The 21,426-nt window shown below is 48.0% G+C and overlaps 1 protein-coding gene and 1 long non-coding RNA gene across 3 annotated transcripts; both read right to left on the reverse strand.

The window, feature by feature from the left end:
• Positions 1-9,384: 9,384 nt before the first annotated feature.
• LOC119241160 (uncharacterized) lies at positions 9,385-14,358 on the reverse strand. The gene is made up of 3 exons (XR_005124252.2): positions 14,242-14,358; positions 13,446-13,541; positions 9,385-13,138 (listed from the first exon to the last, which is right to left on the reverse strand). It is a non-coding gene; the product is annotated as an uncharacterized LOC119241160 (long non-coding RNA).
• Positions 14,359-15,681: 1,323 nt separating this feature from the next.
• Positions 15,682-21,248, reverse strand: LPAR2 (lysophosphatidic acid receptor 2). 2 transcript variants are annotated; one of them, XM_037504418.2, is made up of 3 exons: positions 21,171-21,248; positions 19,414-20,155; positions 15,682-18,699 (listed from the first exon to the last, which is right to left on the reverse strand). In XM_037504418.2, the coding sequence occupies exons 2-3, from the start codon at positions 20,153-20,155 to the stop codon at positions 18,386-18,388; spliced, it is 1,056 nt and encodes a 351-aa protein (XP_037360315.1). In that variant the 5' UTR covers positions 21,171-21,248; the 3' UTR covers positions 15,682-18,385. The 2 variants fall into 2 exon arrangements, with proteins under 2 accessions (XP_037360315.1, XP_037360314.1); XM_037504417.2 differs by lacking the exon at positions 21,171-21,248 and adding an exon at positions 20,832-20,938.
• Between the last annotated feature and the right edge of the window lie 178 nt (positions 21,249-21,426).

The raw sequence follows: 21,426 nt of genomic DNA on the forward strand, positions 1-21,426 counted from the left end.
AAATACGTTAGTGGTTATTTGTTATGGTGGCAATAGAAAACTAATACAGGTAAAGAATGTTATTGCCACAGCAGAAAAAGATGCCTGAAGACAAACTTCTCAAGTTTTTATAATTGAGAAGAATTAAGCATTTCAGTGATTGTAGAATTTTATTTTCTAAACTCAGATATTAAACTTCTTAATAAAAAAATACTAATATAGGAAGCAATGGAGGATTTTACAGTGATTCTCGCATGGTATGAATTAACTTTCCGAGTGCTGATTTTTTTGGAGATGTAATTCAAATAGTATAAATTAAAAATATGCACCTTAAAAATATTCACCTTAAATATACATCAGTGGCTTTTAGTAAATCCACAATGTGTAACCATCACCACTATTTAATTCCAGATCACTTTCAGTATCCTCCAAAGCAATCCTGTTGCCATTAGCAATTGCTCCAAGTTCTCTCCTCCACCCATCTGGCAACCACTAATCTAGCTCCATAGATTTGTCTCTTCTGAGCATTTTATACAAATGAAATCATACACTGTGTGGCTTTGTGTGATTAGCTTCTTTAACATGATTTCATGAGTCATCCAAGTTGTAGTGTGTTTCAGTGCTCCTTTCCTTGTTATACCTAAATAATATTCCATAATTAATGGCATCAGTTGATGGACATTTTGGTTTTTCCCATTTTTGGCTATTGTAAATAATGCTGCTGTGGACATTCATGTGTAAGTTTTCATGTGAACATAGGCACAGGGAGTAGAATGAGAACTTTATGTTTAACTTTTGGAGGAAATACCGAAGTAGTTACATCATTTTATATCCCCATCAGCAACTTATGAGGGTTCCAATTTCTCTGAATCCTGGCCAACATTTGCTACATTCTTTTTTATTATAGCCCTCCCAATGGGTGGGAGATGATATCTCATTGTGCTTTTGGTTTGCATTTTCTTAATAGCTAATGATGGTTAGCACCTTTTCATGTGTTTATCAGTCAGTCTTCTTCGGAGAAATGTCTATTCATATCCTCTCATTTTTTTAAATTGGGTCATCTTTTTAATCACAGAGTTGTAAGAATTCTTCATATATTCTGGATACTAGGCCTTTATCAGATATATGACTGGCCAATCTTTTCTCCCATCCTGTGAGTTGTCTTTACTTTTTTGAGTGTCCATTGAAGACAGTAAATGAGTTAAAATTCAGGCTTTTTTCCACCCTTCTGCCATTAACCTATATGACTGGCACCTTAGTCTTGAACGCCTTCCACGATCATGGACACCTGTGCCGAGGGGTGAGGGGATAGATGGGTGGTGTCACTTTGAGATCTCGAGAGGAGCCAGCCAAATACTGAGAGAAAAAGCTGATCTGTCCCGATTCAGCATTAAAGGCCTGTAAAATGTACCGAAACCTCAAAAACTATCTTTTCGTCCATAAGAACTGACAAGGATAGCTATTGACTTTAGGACTTGGCAACTGGATGGGTGAAGAGGTTGAAGGGAGCAAAGTTTGGGGAGGAGGGTCTGCAAAGGAGAATTGTGTTTTGATCAGTTACACTTGTGATACCGCTGAGCTACTCAAGAGGAAGCATCAGGCAGGCCGCTGAGCTCGGCACGTGGACATGAACTCAAGATTGAAGATAAACAATATAGTGATAGGAAGTCCTGGGCATAAAGACAAGTACTTAAAGTTGTGAGACATGAGGAAATCACCATTGGACAATGTTGACAGAGAGGGGTCCAGGGCCATGGACTTGAAAAAGCCTGTTGTGGAGACTGGGATCAGTGAGGAGGAATCAAGAAAAAGTTTCAAAGAGGGAAGAGTAATCTGTGAGAAATGCTTCTGAAGCAAAGCAGAACCCAGAAGAGATACTGGGTTTAGCAACATGGAGGTCACTGGTGACTCAGCAGAGGGAAGAGAAGGTTGGGAGAGAACCTGCGGAGGTAGAAAAGTGGAAGTGGAAACCACAAACTCTTGTCATTTGGTCATGAAGGAGAGCGAAGAAGTGCATCAGGTGCTAAAAGAAAGGGTGTGTCTTAATCAGATTTTAATTTTCTGATTGTGGGGTAAATGAATTATTAAAGCTAGTTGCTTTTTGTGCCACTAGCCTCTGTGGTTGTTGCCTGCGGCCTTGATGGTGTTAATGCAGAAGGCGCTTAGGAGTGTGGACACCTGGAGCATGGGTGTGTGAATGTGTAAGTGTGCACACCTGAGCCTAGAGGCCAGGGCTATAAGGGCAGCATCACTCAGAGATGGACAGCAGCTATGAGAAGAACAAGCGGTGTGACTGCAGAAGAGGGAGACCACGAGAGAACACCAGAGATCCCAGAGAAAGTGGGGGGCTGGGAGTTTCGGTTGGCACATACTTGCTTCCTTGCATTCCAGCCTCCATGCCTGTGTACTTGGTTAGCATAGCGTTAAAACATGAAAAACCCACCGAGGGCTCCGGTTCTCTCCTCTGTCTGCCTGAATCCACAGTGAACCTGTGCTTGCTGACACAGTAGAGAACTTAGCACATGTTTATGTGCAAAACGTTGCTCTAGAGGGAGAATTTACTAAAGCAAGACAGCGAGGAGAGTGGCAAGCGCAGTGGTGCGTGGCCATGTCAGAGCTGCTGTGAACACCTCTGCTGAGTGCTATACCATTTAACATTTACTATTATCATGCTTTTAAATCCTGTAACAGTCATCCAAGCATCCATTATTAAAAGATGCTGAAGGTCAGATAATGTACTTGAGAGTCGATAACTTCGCGACTGAAGGCCAAACACCCGCCCAATGCCTGTCAATCTGTGGGAAAGTGTCCTCATTTCCAAATGCCTTCCAAACTCACCATGTGTCCCTGTGGAATGCCTTTCAAAAGGCTAGAGTTGGAGTGCAGAACTTAGATCTCTGAGCCCCAAATATGAAAATATTTATGGGAGATTTGATCTTCTGTAAATCTAAACCCAAACATTGTTATATAGTATATGGTGACTGATCACACAGGATAATTGGTTTAAAATATTTTCCTTCTATAAAAGCAGTATTACTGTAAATGTAACTCTAAAATGTGACAGAAGAGAAGGAAGTAGGTTGTTCTGTTTGCCTAAAGGGGACTCTAGGAATGCTTATCCCCAGGAATGTTTATTCTGTTTGTGAAATATCTTTCCTTAGATTCAGTGTAATACACCTTGTAATGTACACAAAGGAATTTCACAGATTCTGTAGTTTCTTGTGAAAAGAAAACCAACAACTAAACTTTGAGCATGTTTTATATTTTTTATTTTTTTAATTGAGGTAACACTGGATCACAACACCGTATGATTTAGAGGTGCAGGATCACATCCTTCATGTGTGTGTTACCACACCTTTGAGCATGTTCTTATCCTTCAGATCAAGCGCTTTCTTATCCTTCAGATCAAGCACTGGCAGCCAACTCTTCATATTACCTGAAGTGGGACAATCCAGTGCGTTCACAGTATCATCAAAGGGAATAAATTATCTTATGAGACAGACCCCTTCCCACCACCAATGAGTATATCTTTCCTTGAGTTTGGGCAGAACCAGTCCAAAGTGGCAAAGATGATGGGATAGTCTTTCCCACGGTCATGTTACATTTGCCACAACTCTGCCTTGGCAGATGGGAGAGTGTCATTGCCAGTGACCATTATCTATGACTTTACCTTACCAGAGGATCACCCTCCAAGGGACAGTGGTAGGGAAGAGCAGATGGCCTCTTGGAGCTGAAAGCAGCTTCCAGTTGACATGACAGCCAACAAGAAAACAGGGCCCTCAGTCCTAAGGCTGCAAGGAACTGAATTCTGGCAACAACCCCATAAGATAGAAGTGGACCCTAAGCTCCAAAGAGGAACACAGTCTGGCTGTCACCTTGACTACAGGCTTGTGAGACACTAAGCAGAGGACCCAGCTCAGATGTGCCCAGACTCGATCCATGGAAACTGAAATCACAAATGTATTTTGTTTTGAGTTGCTAGGTTTGTTACAATGAGTTACATAGTAATAGACAGCTGACATAACTAAATAGATCCTAAATCAGATTGGGGAGAGAAAAATGTGGTCTGTGCTGGTACCCCTAACAAGTATGTGACATGTTTTGCCCAGTCCAGCTATTTGAATTAAGAAAATAAAATACAACTGTGTATGAAGAAGTAAAATTCCAGTGAATGAGCAATAACTCCTTTGAAAAAAGAGACTTTAGATCATTCTTCTAAATTAAAAAAATTAAAAACCTAAACTGTGAATCCGTTAAAAACTAATGTTAACAATCTGTAGCAAAAGTATTGAAAGTCATATAGACTCATGACAGAAAATCAAAGTACAGAGTTTTTTCCCACTCCAACTCCACTTATTCAATATTTATAGGAAGAGCTACTACAGCTGGTCACTGTGCCAGGGCACAGAAACATGGCAATGGGTAGATCATAAGCCACTCGTTCTGGTTTCTATCAACAGCATATTATAGTTCCTAATTTTAGCTTTAATTTACTTTTCCAAATTATGGAACAATCTGCCTTCCTTAATAAGATATCACTCAGGAATCTGATTGAGAAATATATCCAGGGATCTTGACCCTGCGGAGTCAAGACACTCCTTGAAAAAGCTCCCATGAGAGCAACAATGATTCTAATACCTTGAACACAGATGGATCCGAATCCCCTTATTCTCTTTTCCAGGATTGTTTCAGCTGACCTAAATAGTATCATGCACCTCTTGGAGATAGACTTAGGTATAAACAAAAATCGGGAAGACTTGTTTCCAACCCTGAGGAAATAAAACCTCAACGGAGAGCCTAGAAATTCACAGAAGGTGCTGAACTCCAGAAAAGAACATAGCCCAGAATCTGGATGCCCATGGCATTTCAAAATAAGATTCTGTGTAAAAGTGAAATTGGACAGAATCAATCTGAATAGATGCACAGATGCCATCATGGACACAAGCCAAACTTTTAGGTTAAACTAAAACCCAAAAACGCTTAAGTAAATGGGGAATGGGAGTATGTACAGATCTCCAAGTTCAACCCTGGAAATGATTACAGCAATTTAAGAAAAATGAAGCCTTGGATGAAGAGCTAGTTTGGAGCCAGGAAAATTCTTTAAAATGACAGAACGAATCTGTATGACTCAAATAGAGAATAACCTTAAATGGAATAAATTTAAGGTTGTGAAAAGCTCATTACAATACTCTTATTTCCTAATTTGTCCACAGATTGGTCATGATCAGTACTGTTGCTACATTTCCTACTCAAAACCACACCTTCTGGTCTCTCCTGATCTGAAAGGTGAGATGCTTTCTCATTGCCTGCTTCCAGGAACTTCAACCCCGCACAAGGCACTTGAGGCTCTTCACCCTTCCTCCTTCAGACCTGGTGAGGTCCTGCTCCTCTTACGAGTCCAGGACCCCAGTAGGCTGGCCTGTTCCACCCTGGTTCCATTACTCCCTTCTTGCTCCCTTTAACACATTTATTACAGCTTGGATGTGCATGAGGAAGCCCTCAACTTACCCATTTTGGAAACTCCAGGCACACTAGCTGAGCAAAGACACCTTGAACTAAACTGAAGAAAAGGTAGAAGCTAGAGATGTCAAACTGACAGAGAGTAGAAACGAAGAGTCTGACATCCCCAGACTTAACCCGGGCAAGCAGAGAAGTGACAAGGCAGCCTGAGTACTACTGGAACCCACAATCAAAGAAGTGGGCAGGAGAAGCCACCAGCACAGAGCTCAGCTGGGAGCCCTCCTTTTGGTCTCTTTTCCAGGGATGAGCACATTCCACTCTAGAAATGAACAGTGTGTTAAACTGTTTAAAAATACTACATGAGAAGAAAGAAGTAAGATCAAAAGGGTAATAGCCAAAAACCATCAGATTTAAGCAGGAGGAAGGTACGAACAAAGGAGAAAGCTGCTTTATTCTGGAGTAACAGTAGGAGCCAGTGCCTCACTGTTGGAGGTGGGAAAGGGGCTCACTCTGAAAGACAAAATATCTCTGGGGCCTCCTTGGTGATGCAAGGGGTTAAGATGCAACATATGAAGCTGTCTGCAGCCACTGAAGCACGAGTTCGATCCCCGGCCAGGGAGCTACCCACATGGCGCAGCAGACTCTCCTGACTCACCCACTGCTCCCCTCAGCAGTGTATTTCAGTTGATCCACCTGTTCTCCTCCCCACTCTGTCTCTGGTGAATCCTCCCTCCCCCCACACCTCTGGTCTACACCCCAGTTCTGTATGCATAAATATATAATTCTTAAAAAAAAAACATTTCTGAAGACTAGATGATTGAGAGATGCTATTGACTATTGATCTTTCTTCTGGTCCAGGACAAATACTTAGAAAGGTCAGGGTACCTTGAGAAGTACTGATACAAGTAGTGTAGCAAATGGAATGCTCTCTCCTTGCTTCACAAGGATGTTAAGGCCATGACTGAGCAGCAGCTGAGGCAGGCAGTCACTCCACCCTAGTCCCTTTCAAAAGCCATTCCCTCCACTCAAGCCTGATGGGACCACAGTGTACACTTTCATGCTCCGTGTCCTCCCTGCACACATGAGTGTTCTCTCCCTAAAATTCCATGCCTTCTTTCTCTGGGTAAATCCTCAAGTCTGGATCACTGTCCTTTCTTTGCTCTCATCCCCTGCTCTGATTTCAGCTGGACTCTAGGGGCCTAACGTCCGTACTCCACAAGCTCTCATGGCCATGGCACAAAATTAAGATTTACTGAGTAAATGAGACTAAATCTCTAAGGATGAACTTTAAAAAAAATCCTCTGAAGTCTTTGCCCAACCATCTGATCTCCCATAGCACCTGGTTACCTTCAAGCTCCTTGGAGCAGGAAGTGATGTCATACTCTAGCGTACCCCTGGGAGGTCTGGGAAAGGAGGATGGGCGGCAGCTCAGCATCTGAGTTCAAGAGCAAAAGGCCAAAGCTCCATCCGATCGCCCCCTTGTTGTCTGACCTCAGGCAATTACTTACCCACTCAGGACAGGTTCCTCATCCAGAAACTCAGTGAAAAATGACCACTTCCTAGGGTTATTGAGAGGTTTAAATGATGAAATCATGGTTGTCATCATCACCGGAAGCACTCTGTAACCTGTGTCAATAGTGCCTGTTCATGTGAAACTTTTTATTTTCCTTTTTTGGATTTATTTATTCATGCATACAAGAACTGGGGCACAGGCCAGAAGTGTGGGGAGGGATGAGAGGAATCACCAGAGACAGAGTGGGGACCAGAACAGGCAGATCCACTGAAATACACTGCTGAGGGGAGCAGCAGGCGAGTCAGGAGAGGTCTGCTGCTCCATGTGGGTCACCTCCCTGGCTGGGGATCGAACTTGTGTTGCAGAGGCTGTGGATAGGTTCATAGTGCTGCGTCTTAACCCCTTGCGCCACCAGGGAGGCCCCTCATGTGAAACTTTTTAAAAACATTCTGCACATTGCTTACTCATTAATAAAACCACTTCGAAAGGAATTTTACCGTGATCCCAGATTTTAGATAGCTTCAGAAACCCATTCTAAAAACAACAAAATTCAGCTCTTAGGAAAAGTACACCAAGACTTGTTTGGCACTAGACCATGCCAAGCTGAGCATGCTGACCTAACACTTCTAAGTGGGATAAGAACAAAGAATGCTGGGCAGTAAGACTGGCAGCAAATTAACCTCTTTAAGGATGATGAAAATATGAAAATTTCAACTCTAAATTTTTACTTAGGTTTGGACTAATAGAGCCTCTCACACTAATGCTATCTGGCTTTGGGAACTTCCAAACCATAAATTCCTCCTCTGACCCCTCACATTCTTTGAATGGGTGAGCTGAAAGCTGCTCACCAACAAGCATTAACATGCATTCTTCTAAAGGTCTGTGTCCCCGTATTTCGTATTCTGAAGGGACTGAGATGAAGAACACACCATTTCAGTTGACAGTATAGGCCTTGCCACTCAGATAAGTTCTAAGAATAGTCAAAATTACAGAATATCTCTCTTTAATAATTAGAATTTAATACACATACGCAAAATCAATCTTTAAAAATAACGGAAGAATTAAGAGTCATGCAGATTTCTACTAGTAGAAAATACCTAACAAATAATACATGTAAAAATAAAAAAAAATTCAGAGAAATCTTTTCTCTTTTTTCAAGATTTATATTATTTATGCTTACAAGAACTGGTGTATAGGCCAGAGGTGCGGGGTGGGGGTAAGAGGATTCACTAGAGACTGGGGAGAATAGGCGGATCTACACTGTTGAGGGGAGCAGCGGGCAAGACAGGAGAGGTCTGCTGCGCCAAGTGGGTTAGTTCCCTGGACAGGGATGGAACTCATGTCACAGTGGCTGGTGATAGCTTGACAGTGCTGAAACTTTAACCCCTGTGTCACCAAGAAGGCTCAGAGAGAAATCTTTTCTTCCCAAGAAACTCTAATAGATTGCCTAAAGTCCAACTTCTAAAAATCTTTTTTTGTTTCAGGTATACCACATCATATGTTATATTACTTGCTCTTAAAATATGTATAAATGAATGGTCCTCCTGGTGGCACAGTGGTTAAAGTCTCAGCGCTATCAAGCTATTGCCTGCCACTGCAGCATGAGTTCGATGCCCGGCCAGGGAGCTAATCCACATACGATGTAAATTTCAGTAGATTCACCTGTTCCGCTCCCCATTCTGTCTCTGTTGAGTCCTCTCACCCCCTGTAATGCAAGCATCGCAAACTGGGTAGGTTCATCACCAGTTCAAGCAGCCGTATTGGTGTTTCAGCTATTTTCACGTTCTCTGCCGTACTCTTTCTCTTTTCTGATTGTTCTGGTCGTTCCTGTGGTGCTGCCCTTACAAGCCCCATCTCAGCCCAGGTGAATCCCACCTACATATGCCCACAACCCCATTCCAGGTGCCCACCATCAGGCATGCATTCAGGACTGCAGGGATCCATCATGAATCCTAATGGCGGGAGGGTAGGAAAGCCTGACAATTATTACCCTACTCTCTACTCTGGCCATTGCCTCTCTGGGCTGTGGTCCTAGTATTGCTGGGCAGTATACAGGCTGCTTTTGGCCACCGAGGCCTACCGGCCATCCCTTGATTTTCATCTCCTGGAGTTTTACAAATGATACCATCCACCCCGAGGGTCCCAAAAACATAACATCAACCTGTGAAGGTTCCTCCACCTTGTGGTGGGATTGTAAGTCCAAGTCCATTGACTCCTCCCTGCATCAGCACTGGGTGAGTTCTGAATCGTGGTCCTCTTCTCCTATGATTCTGCTGTATGAGTTGGTCCTCTCCGGCCGTTTTCTCCTCCACTAGAGATCTTGTCCCGCAGCTCCCAGACCTTGTCCACCTCCTGTGCTCCTGCGGCGTCTTTAGCTCTTCCCGAAGCTCCTGGACTTTGGTCAGCTCTGGTGTTGCCGTGGCACCTGCAGTGTTGTCACAGGCTCACGGTCTGCTACTCCTCAGTCCCTCCCGAGGTCTTCGGAGGGCTCCATACCCGTCTGCATCCAATCACTGTACTGACTATGCCAAATACAGTGCAACCACCCCAAACCGGGTAGGTTCATCACTAGTTCAAACAGCCGTGTTGGTGTTTTAGCTGTTTTTGTGTTCTCCATGAAGTACACTTCGCTGTACTCTTTCTCTTTTCTGGTCGTTCCCGTGATGCTGCCCTTATAAGCCCTGTCTCAGCCCAGGTGACTCCCACCTACGCATGCCCACACCGCACTCCAGGTGCCCGCCATCAGGCTTGCATTCAGGACCGCAGGGATCCATCATCTTAATGGCAGGAAGGCAGCAAAGCCTGACAATCATTTACCCTATAACCCTCTGTGCCTCTGGCCTACACTCCAGTTCTATGTATAAATAAAAATAAATTAAAAAGTATAATTGATTATTCTCCATATTTTTTATTCACTCTATGTAAAGATGTTTGGCCCTAAAAATCTTATTACCATTCCTCAGTGGTCATTTTCGATTTCTATACTCAATTTCTACAAATGAACATGAATTTGAACTATATAAAGACTATATAAAGGAAATACAGAAACAATCCTGGAACCTCTGAAACCTGATTTTCTTAGACCAAAAATGTAACAGATTGAAACAACAGGGCCCCAGACAAAAAAATTCTGTTTAGAGAAAAAAATTAACTATTTTCTGAATTTTATTCAATTCTAATATTTATTTTACATTACATAGGCAAAACAATGCTGATACTGTGATTCCACCATTATGCCCACAAACACAACTTGGACTCAAAAATAATTTCCTCTTGTCAGATCAAATAGCTACTGAGTAAACTGATTTATGGAGAGTGAAATAAATGGGACAATATCATCTTCACTCTAGAGACTCTGACTCTCCAAGTGTGGTCTGGGACCAGCAGCACTGACACCTTTGGGAGCTTGTTACAAATGTAGACTCTTGGGCCCCAGTGAGGCCTAACACATCAGAATTGCACTGCTGTAGGATTCTCACAGAGACTTGTGGCATCTCGAGCCTGAGAAGCACTTCTCTGGAGCACCGTTGTCCAGGAGACTCTTCTGTGATGATGGAAACACACGGATGCCGCCAGTCACAAGTGGCTACCGAATACTCAAAATGTAACCAGTATGACTGGAATACTGAATGCTTAATTTTATTTTAACTTATTAAAATGGACATTGTAGCTCCCTACTGTACCTGTGTGTACCTGAAAGCAAAGGATGAAGCAGTGATCACGGCAGCCCATGCCCATCATCCATCTTGCAGCCATCATGTAACAGTGGTACCCGCTTGTGCTTCCAACACACAGAAGGACTTGAAGACGGGTCAGTCTTCTTCAGCAGTTTCTCCCAGGAAATCAGCTATGGAGCCTGGGTTTCTAGGCCAACACTGCTGACCATTCTGCTCCCTTATTTGATCCAGTTTCCAAAATTCACCCCTCAGCCATTCCTAGCGTTAGAATTTTCGTACTGACTGCTTAGGAATCTCATTAGATAAACAAAAACAAAAAACAAAAGAAAGAACATGCCACCCGCCTTTGGTGAATGGCAGCTTCCAGGACACTTGAGACCTGAGGATTCTGGAAGGTATGTTACATGATTACACTGTTCTGGGGTGGGAGTTGGGGGAGGTCTCAGAATTCCCAAGAATTTTTTTTTAAACTAAACACTGGTTAATAAACCTGGGAGAAGGGAAGAACTTTACAGCCTGACAGTCCTGAAAGAGGGGCCCTCAACCTTACTCTTATAAACCCCTCTGAAAGGTAGTTAGAAGAAACAAATGAAATAATCTAGGTAAACTATAAAATGTAGAACTTATTATCATAAAAAATTAAGGCTCTGCATGACAGCACAATATACTCAGTCAATCCTTGGCAAATGAGATTAAATTTTCTGCTTTGCTGGTTCCATATAAGCAATGAATGAGGGGTCTCCCTGGTGGTACAGGGGTTAAAGTCTCAGCGCTATCAAGCTATTGCCAGCCACTGCAGCATGAGTTCAATCCCCAGCCAGGGAGTTAACCCACATATGGCGCAATGGATCTCTGCTGTCTTGCCTGCTGCTCCCCTCGGCAGTGTATTTTAGTAGATCTGCCTTTTCTGCTCCCTACTCTTACTCTGGTGAATCCTTTCACCCCCCTGCACCTCTGGCCTATATCCCAGGTCTTCTTTGAATAAATAAAAATAAATCTTTTTTTAAAAAGAAATGAATGAGAATGTGATTAGCTAAAGTTTCCAATCAGAAGAGGCAGAACTGCCTTCTCTGGAAGAGCTCAGTGTCAGTGTAGCTGAAGAAGGTCAGAAAACTATTCAAGGCGGCTGGTCATCCCTCACACAGGAAGTCTCCAGCTGATGTGGGAATAAATCTAAACTAAGATAATGCATTCCAAAGTTCCTAGTGCCCCTCCACTAGTTGTATAGCCAGCAGGAAGAACAGTACACAGTGCATGATTCCAAGACTACCATGCTATAATGACAAAATGAGTTAGGTACAAACACTTGGAGCTACAATGCAGAAGGTGTAAGTAAGAATCCAGGCTTAAGGAGGATAGGTGTTCTTTCCTTCTTTAAACACACTTATGGTGAAAAACAGATGAGACAGCCCCGTTTTTCCTTTGCCAGACAGTTGACTGACTCCAGGGGTTATGACCACACACTGAGAGAGGGCAGGGTCAGAAAGACTTGCAAAGGTCTTACCCAGCCAGCTCATCAGGAGAGAACAAAGGCTTTCCCTCCCACGTTGATAATCTACTAGGCTGCAGAGTTCCCTGCAGAGTTCACTGCGAGGAACCATCCCTCACCCACTCCCCCCACCCCCAAGTTGTTTTCTCCTGACTGGAACCAGTGGCCTACTTGAGGACTAAGGACCATTGTCTGGACTTGGTGACTTTTAGGGCCATCAAGAAGTGGTGGCAGGTCTGAAACTTCCAAAGTCTCAAAATAAAAGTACCACATGTCTTTCTACCTCAGAAGCTAGGAACCAGCTACCGAACAGGTATGTTGTCAAGCATGTAAGCATACCATTATTCAGTTTCGTGCCTGTGAAAGAAAAAGAGCTGTCTTCAACAACAGCAAGGAAAACACGACTAACGGCATTCCATTTTAAAGTCTATCTGGGGGAGTCTGGAATCTCAAGACATTGCTGTAAGGAAAAAGCAGCAATCTCAGAGCTGTGCTGGGATTCAGATGCCTGAGGAAGGTCACACAAGAGCAGAGTTCACTTCTTAAGCAGCTCTATCTAGAACAGAAGAAATACAGGCATCTTCATGAACAACCAGAGTATTGCCTCGATGGCTCCTGGGTATGAAGAGCCCATCTGCCCCTATAACACCTACTAATCCTTCCAGAATCCAAGTCCTATAACATTTTACTGAACGCTAGGTGCCAGGCATTGTGCATAGCCCAGTTAATAATACAAAGATAAGCAGAGCAAAGCCCCTGTCCTCTCAGACTACTCTAGTGGACAGGGCATCACAGAAGGGCACCCTCTCCCCGTCCAACTCTGTTGTGCCAGGAATTACCTCAGCACATTCCTGTTGTGACAACTATTTATAAATTAGTTTCCCAATGGGCTCTGGGCGAGCAGAGAACATCTCAGCCATTTTGGTTTCTCTAGCACCTTGCACAATGCTCCAGAAAGTAGTTTGCAAGGTGGCGGCGGCAGGGGAGACACTCCTAACTTGCCAGTTAAAGGTCAGGAACCTGCAGAAAGAGTTGACAATCCATAAGGAGCAAAGGAAAGAAAGTTTGAAGAACAGATGCATGGCATATCTACTTTAACTTTGCCTCCTCCTTCTTGGGGCTCCTGTTCACCTGTGACCCCTCCTCACTGAGAGGGCTCCCTTGGCCGCACAGTCCACACCCCTGGAGCCTGGTCTTATCCTCAAGGACCTCACCCCCTAACAGACCCCTCTCAAACAAGATCTACTCCTATGGCTATTCACCACAGGCCTTTTGTTCTTTCCTCTTTTCTAATACTTCCAGAAGGACCCATAACATGATGGCCTACCTTGTCAAGCAGAGTCTTCTAGTCCTGGCTGCTGATAAGTGATGGGTGGAGGTAAATGGAACAGATGGTCTTAAATCTTTGTTTATCCCACTGCAACTGAAAGAAAAGTCCCAACTCATTCCTGAGATTTGTAGGTACTGTGTGATCTGGTTGTAGCCTTTCTCCAAACTCTAATTGGGACTTTCAGTGCGGGGCTCTAGTATCCTTTCACTCTTTCCCACTGCGGGGGGCCTCGGCCTTTTTTTTAAAGATGTTTTTATTTATTTATACAAGCACTGGGCACAGTGAGAAGCGCCGGAGGGTGAGAGAATTCACCAGAGCCAGAGCGGGGAGCAGAACAGCAGACTGACGAAATATACTGCTGAGGGGAGCAGCAGGCGCTGCAGGAGAGGTCTGCGCGCCTTATGGGACCCTCACCGGCAGCCGGGGATCGAACCAGCGCTGCAGAGGCTGCGCGCAGCTTCGCAGCCCAGCGCTCAACCGCTGCGACACCGGGGAGGCCCGGCCTCGACCTTCTGACAGTGTCCAAGGTCTGCTCCTCTCTGGCTTCCAGCATCATGACACCCATTTGGCATAACCCTGCTCGTCCAGGTACATCACCCCTCCCCCCTCCCCTCCCTTCAGCCCATCCTTTTGGCCCCTAAAACTTATCACCCTTCCTAAGTCCCCTCAGTCCGCTCCATTTGAACAAGTAAATCTTTGGCCTCAAAAGCCCCCTTCAGTGCTGCCCGAGCCTTCCGCATCCGCGGCTCACCTGGTTCTCACCTCCACACCCCCAGCCCCCCGCGCCTCTCACCTCCGCGCGGGGACGTCCGTCCAGACGAACCCACGCGCATCTGGCCGGCGCCTAGTCCAGGCTCTGGTCGGTGGTGGCCACGGTCTACGCCGGGAGGTCGCCCGCGTCGGGGGCCGGCGGGAGCCCAGGCGGCGAGGGGCGCGGGGGCTGCGGGCGCAGGCACCGAGCAGTCGGGCTCCGCGAGGGCGCGGGACACGCCGCCAACCGCCGCGAGGCGCGCAGCGCGCCCGGGCCCCGCCCACGGCCCCGCCCCTCCAGCCCGCGCTGGGGTCCGGGACTCGGTCCGGCGTTGCCGAGGCAACGGCGCTTCCCGCCCCCTGCCACGCTCCTCCTGCCTGAGAGCCCGCGAAACAGGCTTCGCCTGAGGCGGGCAACTCCTTGACCTCTCGCAGCAGCTCAGGCTTCTCCATGTGCCCAGAGACCCTTCTTTTCTCTTCTTCCTCAGAGACCCCACTCCTTAAAACTTCCCATTCTCTTCAGAGTCCCCGGCTCTTCCTAAGAGACCTCCTTGGGACCCACAGAATCTCCTCAGAGCCCCCATGCCTCAAAGCTCCTCACTCTTTAGAGCACCCCTTTCACCCTCATTGGCTTCCAGCTCAGTGCTCCGACTCTTCAGAGACTCACACATCTCTTTAGAGTCCTCCTTTTTAGAGCACCCCACTCTTTCTCCAAGCCACTTTTCTTCTCAGAAACCCATGACTCTCAGAGCCCCATCAATACCCACTATTTATCTCCAGAAATCACTATCCCTTCTCAGTCCCCTAAAGACTCCTCGCAGCTTTCACAGGATTAGGTGAGTTCTAGGACTCCTAGGACTCCTTACTCTTGCTCCTGGAACTTTCCATGGCGGGCACAGGTATATGTGGTGATGGTGGGGAGTTTAGGTCTGATTGGTTAGTCTCAGCTGCAGAAATCCATTCACCTTTCAAGGTCTGGCTTAAGTGTAACCTGGCTTGTTTATTCATTCTTCAGCTCTGTAGGATTCTGGGCCTAGCAACCGTTACACACATGGTTACAGAATGAACAATGCCTACCCTGCACCCAAGTGAGTAAAGCTTCACAAGTCTTTGTTTCTAGATTTGTGGAATCAGAGCGGGATCCTCATGCAATAGAAAAGGACAGACTGGATACACATCACTTATCCAAAGCCTGTACACTGGGGAAACTCCAGATGCAAGCTCACAAAGGGTCCTCAGCTTCACTGGGAAATTTTCAGGGTGCAGCCCATCTTTCCCCCATTGCTGCTAGAGAGGAAACACAAACACCATCTGGAGTGATTGGATTGGGGGCCCTCCAAGGAGACAGCAGGGAATGGGAATGAATGATGAGGGCCAATTTAAGAACAACCTCAAAAGCTCCCATATAAGCTGACTGCTCCCTTTTTGCCCACTGCTCTCTCTTGCGGGGTATTTCAATAAATCCACCCTTTCTTTCCTTTTTTTTTTTTTTTTTTTTTTTTGTTCTCCAAAAATAAAAATGAGGGCCTCCCTGGTAGCGCAAGGGGTTAAGACACAACCTATGAAGATATCCACAGCTACTGCAGCACAAGTTCGATCCATGGCCAGGGAGGTGATCCACATGGTGTGGCAGACCTCTCCTGACTCGCCTGCTACTTTCCTCAGCAGTGTACTTTGGTCAATCTGCCTGTTCTGTTCCCCACTCTGTCTCTGGTGAAGTCTCTCATCCCCCACACCTCTGGCCTGTACAGCAGTTCTTAAATGCATAAATAAATAAATCATAAAAAAAAACCCAAAAATAAAAATGAAAAATAAAAGCTTCCAGAGGAAGGGAAACCCTATACTTGGCCCCAGTAACAGGAAGTACTAGAACATGTGAGGACCATGGAAAGCGGATGCCCTATGCAGGTCAGCTGCTAGCAGAGCACCTCACAGGAGGCCTAAAAAACAGCAGGTAACTTTGCTGTTCTTCAGAGACCAGTGTGGGGAGGGGGTGAAGGGGTGGGGAGAAGAGTAATTGGAAGCTTCAGGGACCCACAGAGACAAACTTGAAGTTACTGGGTGGAGAGGAGGGAAAACTGATGGGACAAGATCCCAAAGGAAATCTGAGGAATGTGGGTGACGAGTTAGAATCTGAGGATGCTGATGCAAGAGCAGTCAGCTCAGAGTAGGCAACAGAGGCACGGTTTCTGGAGGTCACCTGGGATCTCCACCCTTTAGGAATTGGGTCAGCTGTTTTGCCACCCAAGGTGACATGTCTGTCCAAGCAGACCCACAGACACAAGGACGGCATTTTTGTGGGTGTGCCTGGGCACATGGTGGAAAGTGCTGGCCTGGGTCATCACCTCTGGGTTCAGGTCCCAGGCCCTAGGAGAATACTGCTCACCTTGGGTCCTGAAGAAGTCTCAGAACTCCAGTTTATACTTGTCTCCTCACAGAGCTGTCTTAGGGCAGGGGAGTTTTCCCCATTTAATGTGGAAAGACTTAGACGGTTTGGGTACCTCAGCAATATCTGCTTTAGTGGTTTAAGAATTTGAAGAGCCTGTGTTTAAATTTGAGCTATAACCATTTTCTCCCTAATGAGGGAAAAGCAGAGAATTCAGATCCTGGTTTGCTCTGTGCCTACCATGGTGCTTCTTTAAGTAACTGAGGACACTCATCATCGGTCTAGCACGTCTGAGGCTTTGGGGGACTGTGGATTAGGTGGAGAAGGTCAGGCTGTGCTTATGACCAACTTCAAACTTTGTGGGAATCTGAAGCCTTTTCCCCAGATGCCTGTCTAGTCCCTCACAGCATTTTTGTGTCCCTTTGAAGCTTTGCAACGACAGGCTAGATTCAGCCTTTCTGAAATCACTGTCCTCACATGAAAACAAGTGTAATACCTGCGCCACAAGCTGCAGATGATGATGAAGTGCCTAAAGTGCTTATCAGTGGGTCAGGCACATCAGAGGAACCTGAGAATTTGCAAGTCTCCAAGCCTGCACACTGCTGCAAGGACCTCCTCACTACCTCTGGCTCCTAAGTGTGTGTGTAGGTAGTAGGCTGAGCAATGGGATGAACGTACCTGTTAACAACCTGGACTCAGACAAAAGCACAGATTGGAAAAAGTGGTCACAGACAACTCTGGGCTCTACAGGATGAAGACAGGGAATAAGCAGAGGCTACAGATAAAAAGGGAAGAGATATCAAGACTCCAACAAGAGAGACAGGTTAAAGCTGGTCAGAGACTGAAGAACAACAAGAAAAGGGCCAAGATGCTGAAGGAACCCTGACTGACCTTAGCCTAGATGGACAAATCTGGGACACAGGGAAAGATTGAGTGACAGAAAATGCTTTGGAGATTTCAGAATGGAAATAAAGGTTTACTTGTTATAACATGTCTTCCCCATGGACCCTCTCAATTTTTTTTTTTAAAGATTTATTTATTTATACAAGAGCTGGGATACAGGCCTGAGGCATGGGAGGGTAAGAGGATTCACCAGAGACAGAGCGGGGAGCAGAACAGGCAGACGGGCCGAAAGCACTGCTGAGGGGAGCAGCAGGCGAGACAGGAGAGGTCTGCCACGCCATGTGGGTAGCTCCCTGGCTGGCCAGGAATCGAATTCATGATGCAGAGGCTGCGGACAGCTTCACAGCGCTGCGCTGAACCTGCTGTGCCACCAGGGAGGCCCAGGGCTCTCTCAATTTTAAGGGGGAACAAGGCAAGCCCCTGGAGGCTGCAAAGGGTCACAAACCTTTCCCAGCTCAGCACCGCTTAGTCTGTGATCCTGAAGAATCAGCCTCAACAAAGCGTGTCCATTATTCTTGTTATCTAGTCACACATCCTGAGAGTGCCCTCTGCTCTCCTACCCTTAATACCCACACCACCACGGATGAGGAAAATGTCCACAGGGCTTACCAGGGATGTGCAGTACAAATAAAAAAAAAATGTCTGTTAAAAAACTCCCAACCTGAGATGATTAAAGAGTAAGATTTCTGCGCCCCAGCTGACTCCCAGGTGTTTGGAGATGACGCCAAATCTCCAGGCCTTGGGGAGGCCAGACCACTAGTGCTACTGCACCATAGCAAGCCAAAGGTCTGCTGTTAAGTCTGTCCAGAGGATTAGGTTGAGCAAGGTGCAAGGTGCACCCATGAGTGGTCTGGGTTACAATCTATTGATTGCTGCACTCTCCTGAAGTTCAAGGTGGCTAGAGGGTGGAGTCCATCAGAGGGTAGCTGTTCTCTGGCAGCATGATGCGAGTGCTGGCACTTGTCCGGGTGGAGGCAGCGTATGGGTCAGACTTGTGTTTGGACTGGCGGAGACACAGACAGCAGAGAAGGTGGCGGAAGGTGCGGCGCATCTCGGCATCACGGCATGAGTACACCACGGCATTAACCAGTGAGTTGACCTCGGCCAAGAGCAGGAAATACTTCTCTACGGCCAGGACGTTGCAGGACTTGCAGTTCAGACCATCCAGGAGGAGCACCACTTGGGCTGGGGTCCAGCAGACCACGAACGCCCCTGTGGGATAGAGCCCAGTGTGAGCAGGGCCAGCTGTCAGGGGTCCTGGCACCCTAAGCTTGGATAGTAGCTGTGCAGTTTGCGGTGCCACAGCTGCCTGTCTTGCTGCTTGGCAGGGCGATGGGGCAGAACTGCTAAGAGGGTGCACCTTTCCCAACTGTACACAGTGGCCAGGGCCCTGTGTGTTTCTTCCCTGAGATTTATTCTGTGGGGTAAAAGAGATCACTGTGGGGCAGACCAGCTACTCGGTGTGGAGAGTTACTCTGTGCTTGGTGGCTGGTAGTGTATCATCATGGTAGGGGTTTGGTGCCACCTCCTCCACAAGACCAGATCATTTTACATTCTACGGAGTGACCCACATTACTCTTTCCTAAAAACTCTTCAGGGCTTCCAATGGAACTCAGAACAAAATATGACTCCTATCTATGCCCTTCCTTTGAGGCCATGTTGACCTCTCCCGCACAATAGGCCAGCCACGAAGGTCTCCTCTGCTCTTTGGGGGTGCTGACTTGGTGTCCCTAGTGCTCTCACCTTCTGTTCCCTCTGCCTAGAACTCTTATCCCCATACCAGCATTCAGGTCTTTGTTCAGGTATCCCCTCTATGAAGAAGATTCCCTACTCATATTGTTCCCTCCCATCATGTTATTGTAGGAATTTGGGGTAGGGGAAAAGTGGGGTCCCTGTGGCCCAGACATGGCTGAGGGCCCCACTCACCCAGGATGATGACAACAGTCTTGACCAGGCTGAGTGTGGTCTCGCGGTAGCGGGGATGGCAGCTGACGTGCTCTGACATGCGCTGTACCCGCCGCCGCACGTAGAAGAAAATGCGGGTGTAGACAGCCACCATGAGTAGGAAGACGAGTAGGCTGGACAGGGCCCAGACAGTCAAGTAGGAGCGACTAAGCAATGGGGCCATGCGTGAGCAGTGTTTTAGGGCACAGAGGCAGTGCCAGAACCGGGCAGGCAGCAGCCCCAGGCCCAGCGCAGCCACCCACACGCCCACGATGAGCATGATGACCCTGCCACGGGGCAGGCGGCTGTGCAGCTGCACGGCCATCACGCTGCGGTGCCGCTCCACAGCAATGGCCAGCAGTGTGGCCACTGATGCTGTCAGGCTCGCATCTAGCAGGCCCTGCCTCAGGAACCAGCTCTCAATGGAGAGCCGGGCTGTGCGTGGACCTGTGTGGAACATAAGAAAGAGGTAGGCCACACCAGCAAAGAGGTCAGCAGCAGCCAGGTTGCCAAGCAGGTAGTAAATGGGCTGGTGGAAACGGCGGTTGGAGGCGATAGCTGCGATGACTAGCAGGTTGGTCAGCAGCACCAGCATGCTGACGGTGAGCCCCAGTGCCACCACCACCACATCCTTGGGCCGCCAGTGGGAGCTCAGCTCCTTGCCGCTGTTGTTGTAGAAGAAGCCAATGGTCTCGTTGTGGTAGCACTGGCCCATGGAGGCCATCTGGGGGCACAGAGGGAGAGGTCAGTGCAGGTGGCTTTGCTGGAGGAACACAGGGGCAGGGCTGCGGCCAGAAGGGCAAGGGTCTCAAACTCAGAAGTCTGGGGCACAGGGGAGGGGGAAACAAACATGGACTAGCGCAGCTGTTGCTTATTTAAGACTCTCACAAAGATACCTCCCAAATCAAATGACCCGGCTGGTTTTGCTTTTCAATGGAAAGAAGCAAAACTAAAAGCCATCTGCCCAACACTGTGACCTGTGTTGTAGGGGGTGGTGGGTGGAGGGAGTCATTTCAGCGCTGTCATTCTAGTCATGTCAGTGCTCCAGCCAGAGGGGATGAAAGTGGGTGAAAGCAGTCATTTTAGTGCTGGGGTCAGAGCAGGAGCAGAGATGCAGGGTGGGGTCACCGCGGGGGCGTGCAGGTGACCGGGGCGATCAGAGTGGCCGTGAGGCAGCCCAGAAGTTGGGCGGGGGGCTTTGGGCGAGAAGGCTCCAGAAGAGAAGCGGGCGGAAGGAGCGGAGGCCCCTGGCGGCCTCTGTGACAAAGGGGGCGAGTAGGGAGGCGGCAAGCCGGCCTCCCGGCGGCCCCAGGCTGGGGGAGGAGCTGGGGGCTCAGCACGCACGTGTCGCACCCTTCCCGGTACTCCTGCCCTCCCGCCCCGGTCGGTGCCGGTCTCACCTGGACCGCCCGTCACGCCGCGGACGGGGAGGCCTCGCTGGGGGTCAGGGCGGGCCTGAGACCCATGGCCCAGCGACCGCGGGGAGAGCAGAGGAGCGTCTGGGTGCGCCGAGCTCGACGGGCCCAGAGAAAGCGGGAGGCGGGGTACCAACCCCCGCGCGGGCCCCAACGCCCCGCCCCCTGGGGAACCCCGCCCCGTTCCCGTCACCTGAAGGACCCCAGCTTAGAAGCTGGGGCGAGGACGCAGTCGCCCGGAATCACAGCCCCACCCCCCATTTTCTCCCCGCCTCGCGGCCCCTCCAATGCCGGCGCGGGACCCCCATCCCCGGCCCGGCGCACCTCACGCGCCCGGGGCTTCGGGCCTCCGGGGCTGAGTCACTTGCAGCCCCAGAATTCTCGCCGTGACCTCGCCCCGCCAGGCGCAGCTCCGGGTGGTCTCTGGGCGCACGCCCCCGCCCCGGCCCCACCCCCCTGCTCCTCGCGTCCAATCCATCGCCGCGCTCCAAGCCACGCCCTGATCCGACCGCCCCGCCGCCGGGACCCCCGCCCCGCCCGGGTCCCCAGGCCCGAGCTGCAGCCTCCCTCCAGGGGCCTC

This window comes from Talpa occidentalis, unplaced genomic scaffold (genome assembly GCF_014898055.3).
Source record: "Talpa occidentalis isolate TD23 unplaced genomic scaffold, MPIMG_talOcc4v2.1 talOcc4.12, whole genome shotgun sequence".
Classification (NCBI taxonomy): Eukaryota; Metazoa; Chordata; class Mammalia; order Eulipotyphla; family Talpidae; genus Talpa; species Talpa occidentalis.

Coding starts and splice junctions, on each gene's coding strand:
- LPAR2 (XM_037504418.2), bottom strand. CDS start 20,155: ATGGCCTCCATGGGCCAGTGCTACCACAACGAGACCATTGGCTTCTTC. Junction 18,700..19,413: donor GACTGTTGTCATCATCCTGG/GTGAGTGGGGCC, acceptor TCTATCCCACAG/GGGCGTTCGTGGTCTGCTGG.